Genomic DNA, 10,588 nt, shown 5'->3' with positions numbered 1-10,588 from the left:
CGAAATTGACGTTTCGGGCAAAAGCCCTTCATCAGGAATAAAGGCAGTGAGCCTGAAGTGTGGAGAGATAAGCTGGAGGAGGGTGGGGGTGGGGAGAAAGTAGCATAGAGTACAATAGGTGAGTGGGGGAGGGGATGAAGGTGATAGGTCAGGGAGGAGAGGGTGGAGTGGATAGGTGGAAAAGGAGATAGGCAGGTAGGACAAGTCCAGACAAGTCATGGGGACAGTGCTGAGCTGGAAGTTTGGAACTAGGATAAGTGGGGGAAGGGGAAATGAGGAAACTGTTGAAGTCCACATTGATGCCCTGGGGTTGAAGTGTTCCGAGGCGGAAGATGAGGCATTCTTCCTCCAGGCGTCTGGTGGTGAGGGAGTGGTGGTGAAGGAGGCCAACTCCATGTCCTCGGTAGAGTGGGAGGGGGAGTTGAAATGTTGGGCCACGGGGCGGTGTGGTTGATTGGTGCAGGTGTCCCGGAGATGTTCCCTAAAGCGCTATGCTAGGAGGTGCCCAGTCTCCCCAATGTAGAGGAGTCCGCATCGGGAGCAACGGATACAATAAATGATATTAGTGGATGTGCAGGTAAAACTTTGATGGGTGTGGAAGGCTCCTTTAGGGGCAACAGGAGACAGAGTGTAGTAGTTGAAGGGAGTTTCTCAAAATAGAGAAAGGTTCCCAGTGGTGTTCCACAGGGGTCAGTGCTGGGGCCACTGCTGTTTGTGATATATATAAATGATCTGGAAGAGGACACTGTTGGTATGATCAGCAAGTTTGCAGATGACACAAAAATTGTGAAGTAGCAGAAAGCATAAGGGACTGTCAGAGAATACAGGAGGATATAGATAGACTGGAGAGTTGGGTGGAGAAGTGGCAGATGGCGTTCAATCCAGACAAATGTGAGGTGATGCACTTTGGGAAGTCCATTTATATCTAGAGCGAATTATACAGTAAACGGAAGAGCCTTGGGAAAAGTTGAAGATGCAGAAGATCTGGGAGTTCAGGTCCATTGTATCCTGAAAGTTGCTGCACAGGTGGATAGAGTGGTCAAGAAGGCATATGGTATGCTTGTCTTCATTGGACAAGGTATTGAGTATAAGAGCTGGCAGATCATGTTAAAATTGTACACAAAGTTGGTTCAGCCGCATTTAGAATATTGTGTACAGTTCTGGTCGCCACATTACCGAAAGAATGTGGATACTTTGGAGAGGTGCAGAGAAGATTGTTGCCTGGTATGGAAGGTGCTAGCTATGAAGAGAGGTTGAGTCGGTTAGGATTGTTTTCATTAGAAAAAAGGAGACTGAGGGTTTCCTTTTTGTAGACCTGATTGAGATTTACAAAATCATGATGGGTATAGACGAGGTAGATAGAGATAAGCTGTTTCCCAGGCTGAAGGATTCAATAACGAGAGGTCACGCTTTCAAGGCGCGAGGTGAAAAAGTTTAAGGGGGATACATGCGGCAAGTACTTTACACAGAGTGTGGTAGGGGCCTGGAACGTGTTGCCGGCAGAGGTAGTAGAGGTAGATTCATTTAAAATACGTCTGGACAGATGTATGAGTCGTGGGGAATAGAGGGATACAATTGCTTTGGAATTGGGCCCCGGGTTTAGACAGTGGATTTGGATTTGCTCAGGCTTGGAGGGCATATTCCTGGGCTGTAAATTTTCTTTGCTCTTTTGTTCATCCACTCCCTCCATCATCCGTCGCTCACTAGCAGTGTGTACCATGTACAAGATCCACTCAAAAACTCACTCAGCTCCTCCAACTTTGTAATTTGCACATTGCAAATTCACAACTACCATCCAATCTGCTGTGACTGCCCAAGTCCAGGTAATTTTCCAAAATTCTCATCAGTGCACTTGCTATTTCTCTCGCCATCTCTAAAGTGGCTAAAGAAGATTGGGAAAACTTTAAAGGTCAACAGAAAGCCACAAAGACCTATAAAGAAAAGTACGATAGAATGTAAGAAAAAAACTCACACAGAATATAAAGACAGATAGCAAACATTTCTATAAATATATAAAATGAAAAAGAGTGGCTAAAGTAAACATTGGACCTTTAGAGGATGAGAATGGGTATTTAGTTACAAGATATGATGAAATGGCCGAGGCATTGCATAGGTATTTTGTATCCATCTTCAAGTGCACTGGTAGTAATTTTCTAAAATTCGCTGGACTCTGGGGCAGTCCCAGCAGATTGGAAAATAGCAAATGTGACGCCATGGTTTAAAAAGGGAGGTAGACAAAAGATGGGGAATTATAGACTGGTTAGCTTGACCTCTGTAGTGGGGAAGATGCTTGAGTCTGTTATCAAGGAAGAAACAGCAAGGCACCTTGATCAAAATTTTCCCATTGGGCAAACCCAACATTGGTTTATGAAGGGCAGATCATGTTTACCAAATCTTTTGGAATTCTATGAAAACATTATGAGGAAGATGGACAATGGGGACCAAGTGGAAGTGGTGTACCTAGATTTCCAAAAGGCCTTCCAATAACTTCTCATGTCCCCTCCTGACTCTTCTTAGATCTCTCTTTAGGTCTTTCCTGGCCAACTTGTAGCTTTCACGTCTCATCTTAACATAAGCCTTTTTTTCTTCTTGACAAGAGATTCAACTTTTCATAGCTCCCTCACTCGACAACTTCCTCCCTGCCTGACAGGTACATGCTTATCAAGTTCCTCGTATAAGCTCCACATTTCAATTGTGCCCATCCCCTGCAGTTCCCTTCCCAATCCCACAAATCCAAAATCTTGCCTAGTTACATAGAACATAGAACATAGAACATAGAAGAATACAGCGCAGTACAGGCCCTTGGGCCCTCGATGTTGCGCCGATCCAAGCCCACCTAAACTACACTAACCCACTATCCTCCATATACCTATCCAATGCCCTCTTAAATGCCCATAAAGAGGGAGAGTCCACCACTGTTACTGGCAGGGCATTCCATGAACTAACGACTCGCTGAGTGAAGAACCTACCCCTAACATCAGTCCTATATCTACCCCCCCTTAATTTAAAGCTATGCCCCCTTGTAATACCCGACTCAATACGCGGGAAAAGGTTCATACTGTCGACCCTATCTAACCCCCTAATCATCTTGTACATTATTAGCCTAGATTAGATTTACATTAGATTCCCTACAGTGTGAAAACAGGCCCTTCGACCCAACTAGTCCATACCGACCCTCCGAGACCCACCCAGACCCATTCCCTCTGACTAATGCACCTAACACTACGGGCAATTTAGCATGGCCAAATCACCTAACCTGCACATCTTTGGACAGTGGGAGGAAACCGGAGCACCCGGAACAAACCCATGCAGACAAGGGAAGAATGTGCAAACTCCACACAGACAGTCGCCCAAGGCTGGAATCGAACCTGGGACCCTGGTGCTGTGAGGCAGCAGTGTTAAACACTAAGCCATCGTGCTGCACATAATTGCCTTTCCCTCAGCTATAACTCTTGACCTGCGGTATATACCTAAACTTTCCCATCACTAAACATAACTGAATTGTGGTCACTATTAACTAAGTGCTTACCTCCCTCCAAATCTAACACCTGGCCGGGTTCATTACCCAGTATCAAATCCAATGTGGCCTCGCCCCTTGTTGGTCTGTCTACATACTGTGTCAGGAAACCATCCTGCAGTGGATAAAAACTGACCCATCTAAAATACTCAAACTATAGTACTACTAGTCAATATTTGGAAAGTTAAAGTCCTCCATAACAACTACTCAGTCACTCTCGCTCCTATCAAGAATCATCTTTGCTATCCTTTCCTCTACATCTCTGGAACTATTCGGAGGTCTGTAGAAAACTCCTTTCCTGTTTCTCATCTCAGCCCATACTACCTCAGTAGACAAGTCCTCAAACTAAGATAGATTTTTTTGAACAATAAAGGAATACAGGGATACGGTGAGCATGCAGTTAAGTGGATTTGAGTCCACGAAGAGATCTGCCATGATTTTACTGAATGGCAGAGCAAGCTCAAAGGACCAGGCGGCTTACTCCTGCTCCTAGTTTGTATGTTCTTTATGTTCAAAAGAACAAGAATACACATTTTGATTTGGAAATATATTGTCAATCCTTCATTGTTACGAGCTCCTAATCTTGGAGCTCCCTCTCTAACTGGACTGTGGGTGCCCCTCTACCAAAGAGGTTACAACAGTTAAAAAAGACTGCTCATTTTTCCAGGCCAGTTAGGGATGGGAGATAAATACTGGACCAGGCAGCAGTGTTCAGAGCCCCATAAGGAATATAGAAGTATGTGCTTATTATATTCATATCTTGATTTTTAAAAAATGATATTGCTAATGATGTTTTTTAAAGAAAATCTCTGTGTTTCTACCATGTCCACCTTTTTATTTAAACAAAATAGTTTAATGGTTTGGATTTTCATTCATTACAATTGTCCTCTGGCCATTTATTGCAAGTGTGTTCAAGGTCAAACAGCGAGCATTTTCACCACCCAGTGAAGATTTTGTTACATGTAAAAGCCATAATTTTCTCTCCCCAACCCCCAATATTAATACATATTGTATAGTTTTTTACATAATTTTCAAGGGGTGACATGTTTCAGCACATTGCTTGAAGGGAATCTTGGCTGACATGTGTTTTTTATGAAGTATCAGACATTGATGTGGAAAGAAAATAATTTATTAGTGTTACATTACCTCTCTGGTCTTGTTAAAGAATTCTACAATATTAACCACACTCCAATGACTTAAATGTTATAACTTAGCCATGACGGAAAACTATAATCACAATTGCATCTGAAATGGATTTGTAAAGTCAATTTCCAACCCTCCTCCACACCTTGTGTCTTCTACTGCTTGTCATCCCCAAATCATGGGTTTCCCAGTTACCCTCGGTGGGACTTTTTGGTAAAACAAAACTATAATCCACTGCTGAATATCACAATCTATTGTTCTTCCCTTTCACTCTTTGAAGTAGATTTGGATTTCTATAGCTCCTTTCAGAGTGCACCAAATCTCCTTGTAGTCAAACAACTCACCATTTTGACTTGGAAATACACTGCCATTCCTTCAGTGTCACTGCGTCAAAAACTTGGAATGCCCTCCCTAATGGCATTGTGGGTTAACCCACAGCACATGGACTGCAGTAGTTGAAGAGGGCAGCTTACCACTACCTTCTCTAGGCTCATTCACCCACAGCCTATAAGCAAGAAAGAAAAAAACACCCTGCCCACCTGTCCCTTATAGTTCTCAGGCCACATCACATGGCCCCCTCATCCTCATGGCTCCTTGCCAACTCGATGTCAACAGTTCTCAACAGGTGTGTATATGAGCTCCCACTGACAAGTGTATTTTAGGTCATGGTTCTCAGTGACTTTGCTTGATAGACATCTTCATGTAGTTGTTATTCTGTGTCAATATTCATTTTCACAAGTTTAAATCCTTAAAGCTTTTTATTTTCTTTTTCCTTCATATGATGCAGGTATTGCTAGCTAGGCCAGCACTTATTACCCATTCTGAATTACCCGGACAGCTGTTAAACAGTCAACCACATTGAGAGTCTGGAGTCATGTGCAGATCAGACCAGATAAGGATAACAGATTTCCTTCCCTGAAGGGTATTAGTGATACAAATGGGTTTTTATAACCAATAAATATTTATATTTAAGGTGTTTAATCGCCAATGTGTGGAGATTGCCTCCTGATATACTGTATGGTCTTAACAATGGCATGAAAATGAGGTTGGAAACTCACCTGACACTAAATTTGTGAACAGATGCAGACTGTTGATAGGGAGGAATTGGATCACAGGTAGTAGAAATTTGGTTTGGAGCAGGGACTGAAAACAATAGCTTCAATCTGCCATCTTCCATATTTAATTGGAGGTTGGAGATTTTTGCTAAACCATCACCCACTGCTTCAGAATCAAGTACTAGCCAGTAGTGAGAGACTGTTACAGAGTCACACCATCTACTGGCTTGATAGAGAAGTCTACAAAAATCTAACACTATTTCCTATTGGGAAATGCAGTCAATCTTACTCAGCTGCTGTAGTGCTTTTTCAGGAAATGTAAGAAGTAGATCAGACTGCAGAAAAGAATTGTTTAAACCTTTATTAAAAAATGTACACAACACCATTCTGTGTTTAAAGTTATTTAGTGGCTAAATGGGCACCAGGATTAATAATCCAGGAATACCTATTTAAATTACATGGATAATTTAAATTCAGTTTAAATATTGAAAATATAAAGCTGCTTCCAGTAAAAATGACTGCAAGGCTGCTGTATTGTCATAAAAGGTCAACTTGGTTAAAAAAAAAGTCCTGTCGAGAAAGGAACCTGTTGTCCTTACCCGGTCTTCCTTTGTTGCTGCAGACCCATATCAACACAATCTAATGCTCCTTCTCTGTGAAAGGGCCGAACAAAGCAGAGTGTAGCAATCCAGTTTGTACGAAGCCAATCCACTCCTGCCTTCAGGAAAACTGTGTGACAGTAAAATGTCAGCCTTATCAAGTAACACATATCTCCTGATCAATTATGGAATCACACGTTACAAAGAGGACCTTATGGCCCATTGGGTCTGTGCTCGCTTGTTGAGCGAGCATTCCAAATAATTTTATTTCCCCACTCTTTTGCCGTGGCCCTGCAAATATTTGAAGTACAGATCTAATTCCCTTCTGAAACTATTGAATTTGCTTCCATTGCCAGTTCAGGCAGTGCATTACAGATCACAGCAACTCACTGTATTTTTAAAAAATTCCTCATTCCCTCCCAGACAGTTTTTCTTTTGCTATCTCCCTCAGATTTGCATCTGTCTTATCGCTGACCCTCCTGCCACTGGAAACAGTTTCACCTTCCTTACTCTATCAAATTCACTTCACAATTTTGAACAGTTTGATTAAGTCCTCTTTAACCTTCTTTGCCCAACTTCTCCAGCCTCTATATTCATTGAAGACCCTCACCCCTTCGTACATCAAAAAATAAAAAAAGGATAAGAGAGGAGAAACTAAATTCAGGTACAGCCCAAAAATGATAATTATGTTAACAGTAGTATTTTGATTAAAAATAAAAATTTTGCAACAAAAGCAGTTTTAGTGCACAGAAGCCAAGGTTAAGTTTATACATCATAACAGAACTAAGTAGCCACCAGTCATGATTTGTATACAAACAGTAAGCTCAGTATTTCTTTTTGGAATTCTGCAGCTGAATTGTATCCATGGACTGCTATTTCCGACACTAAATGCCCAATTACCCTCATAATTGGAATAGGAAGAAGGCGACTGTCTTGTTGAATTTTAGTGAACCATCAAATATCCAGCATGCTTCACAAAAAAAGAAAAGTACAAAAACGTCATCAGCGTCATAAACAAAAAAGCAACTGTGGCTTATAATTCAAACCAGAGCTACGGTTTAACAATCCTCAGGCCTTTTGCTCCGCTCTTACACTGTGGCAGACCTGAGAAGTCACACCTGCCTCTCCAGCCAAGCCAAGTTTAAGATAAATCACCAACAGAATCTATTTCATTGGCTAGGCAGCTTTCGGAGCAGCCGACAATTGCGAAGGGTGCAATGCAAAAGTTAGTCCTTCCTAGCTTTCTGTTAATCTCAATATCGGGAGTTTTAAGGGAACACATGCTTCCCTTTTAAGTTTCATACTCAATTTATCCATGGTACCAGATTTGTTTTGTTACCCCTCACCCATTTTGATCTCTGAGTCTGTGTACTGTTTACCCATTTCCCAGGAGAGGATTAATCACCTGTTACGGAGTTGTCCTGCTTGATTACCTCTCCATCCCATTTTCCTATAATGAACCCAACTGTGTTGCAGTCACCATTCCCCAATTTTCTTTTACTTTCTATTAGCTATTCGCTCCATTTACATTGCAGAACTTAATCAAGCAATGCTTCCTTCCTTGTTGGACTGGAGATGCAGTGATTTAGGAAGCAGTGTTGTGTGTATTCCATAAAATAGCATGTCGTTCTTTAACCTTTATTCATTGTACCTTTGGATACCTGGCTCCAAATTATGGGATTCCTTCCCTGAATTTCTTTATCTCTAAGACATTTCTTAAATCCTAACTCTTTAGCCAGGCTTTGGTCACCTTTTAATGACTCCTAGAAATATGGCACCAGATTTTATTTGTTGACACTAAGCATCTAGTGAGGTTTTACCATATAAAAACTACAATGGGAATTGTCAGTGTCTTACTGTACAGCCAACATTAATTGCACTTGTATTGCTGGGAATGCATGTGCAAAGTCAATCAAATACACTTATTTCTGCACTCTCTCATATTATTCACAAATGTAGTAGAAGCCATTCACCCCATCATGCATGTGTTAACTCATGAAGAGCTAATCAATCCTACACTCCATCCCTTTTCTCACAGCCCTGCAAATGTTTTCCTCTTGCAAGTATTTAAATTAAATATAACATGGATCATCTGAGACACATTATTTAAACACCTTTGTCTTATGTTGCCTTCACTAAGTGAACATTTGAAGAAATTTTCAACTAACGTGACCTGAAGTGTCACAGTCTTACCTGGTTAATGTTACTTAAAATCTTCATTTTGTTTTTAAATGAAGAAGGATAAAAAGTCTGAAAAAAAAAAGACCCATACAACTGGGGAAAAAAAGACCTCTGATTAAATTATCCCAATTGTTGGTGGAAAGATGATTTTCAGAGATATCAGTTGAGCCCTTCAGGCTCTCCAACTGTGCGCAAGGGCTGCAGTTTTCTTCAATTTCATTCTGAGGATTAAAATGTCGTGATCAGGTGTTGCCCATCAGAAATGCGAGGTCACTCTCGCCATCACTATGGGCTGTTGCTCCGCCATTTCCTCGTTCTTTCTTGGTAGCTCTCTGCCTCCTTCTGCGAGTGTACACACTGGCAGCTATGTTCACCTTTTCATCCAGTTGTTCAGAAGTCACTGGAGCACTTAGAGCAGCTTCGAGACCAGCACAAAACCTAAAATTCATACAAGAATCAAAATGAAGAGACAGCTTAATAAGACTAAACAAAAGAGAAACTGTTTCTACTGGTAAGAGTACTAATAATTAAACACCACAGATTTAATTTCTTTTGACAGTTATCAAGTGGGGAGACTTTGTTTTGAAAGTGAGATCTGGACAGCAGTGCCTGAAAGGGCACTGGGAGCAGATTTAATAACTTTCAAAAGGGAATTGGAAAAATCCTCAAAAGAAAATTTTAAATGGCTATGGAGAAAGATGTGGGGAGTGCAACAAATTGGACAATTCTTTCAAAGTGCTAGTGATAGTACGACAGCCAAATGGCCTCTTTCAATTCTATAAAGAGCACTGAAATACTCTATATGAAGGCATAGAGATGCTGGAAAACTCCAAAACTACACAAAATTATGACAGCAGATCAAAGGTTTAAATTGTACCACCCCAATTTTTTGATTTGATTACTAAAACTTTTGGAAGTCAGGTGGCTTGGTACTTTAATGTCCTGGAGTGAAATAAAAATCAATATGTCCTCTAATTTCTGTTTGCCGTGATCTGCCACCTTGTTGCAGTGTGCAATCTCTTTAAAAGTTGATGTATATTCCCTTTAAGATAAATATACATTGTGTCTGGATCTGTCCTGCTTCTTTTTCCTATGGCACATTTCTGATTGCTATGCAGTTTACAGGAAACACTGGTTAAGACACGACTGAATTTGGAATTTTCATGCTCTAATATCACAGGAAGGAAAGGTAAGTAAACAAGAAGTTGTTGGAAAAATCCAACTAGTTCACCCAACTTTCGGGAGGAAAATCTGCCATCCTTACTTGGTCTGGTCACCAATTATTGTTGAAACTTTATTGCTGGAATAGCACAGCAGGTCAGGCAGCATCCAGGGAACAGGAGATTCGACGTTTCGGGCACAGGCCCTTCTTCCTCTTTCCTGAAGAAGGGCCTATGCCCGAAACGTCGAATCTCCTGTTCCCTGGATGCTGCCTGACCTGCTGTGCTGTTCCAGCAATAAAGTTTCAACTTTGATCTCCAGCATCTGCAGACCTCACTTTCTCCTGGTCACCAATTAAATTGGTTCATGGGACATGCACATCACTGGTTGGGCCAGAATTTATTGCTCATCTCTAACTGCCCTCAGGTGATGAGTACTTTGCCTTCTTGAACATATGCAGGGGGTGCATGCAATCACTGAGTGCTGTTGCAAAGGCATCTAATTGCCCTATGAACAGGCTAAGTAAGAACCTTGATTGTAAAAGGGAAACAAGAGACAAATACTTGCCCTGCCAGTGATACCTACACCCCAAAAAAGAATGAAGAAAATGAAACCCAGATTGGTGGGATCACAGAGCTTTTAGAAAGCATTATTCATAAGGAACAATTTACATGGTTTTGGGACTATACTGGATATTCTTTCAAAGAACTGGCACAGATAGAACAGACTGAATAGTCCCCTCTCCTGTACAACTCTGTGGTTCTAAAATAATTTTAATGAATGTCTGGACAACTTGCACAAGTTCATCCAGCAGAAACAGTTGGTTTATTTTATTTGGGTCAGGCATCTGCACGTCGTGTAGACTAAAGAAAGAGAGACAGAAAGAAAGAGAGACAGAGAGGAAGAGACAGAGAAAGAGAGAAAGAAAGAGA

The 10,588-nt window shown here is 41.3% G+C and overlaps 1 protein-coding gene across 3 annotated transcripts in view; it reads right to left on the bottom strand.

Moving 5' to 3' along the window:
* Nucleotides 1-4,628: 4,628 nt before the first annotated feature.
* tyw3 (tRNA-yW synthesizing protein 3 homolog (S. cerevisiae)) overlaps nt 4,629-10,588 on the bottom strand; it is a 34,086-nt gene continuing 28,126 nt past the window's right edge. For all 3 annotated transcript variants that reach the window (XM_043698554.2, XM_043698555.2, XM_043698553.2), the window contains one exon: nt 4,629-8,933. In XM_043698554.2, the coding sequence (XP_043554489.1) occupies nt 8,738-8,933 (196 nt within the window). In that variant the 3' untranslated portion in view covers nt 4,629-8,737. The remainder of the gene's footprint in view (nt 8,934-10,588) is intronic.

Source organism: Chiloscyllium plagiosum, unplaced genomic scaffold, assembly GCF_037043375.1.
Source record: "Chiloscyllium plagiosum isolate Xiang-an unplaced genomic scaffold, Cpla_swu_hap1 HiC_scaffold_9, whole genome shotgun sequence".
NCBI classification, from domain to species: Eukaryota; Metazoa; Chordata; class Chondrichthyes; order Orectolobiformes; family Hemiscylliidae; genus Chiloscyllium; species Chiloscyllium plagiosum.
Note: the sequence above shows the minus strand (reverse complement) of the source record. Positions and strands in the feature narration are given on the sequence as shown.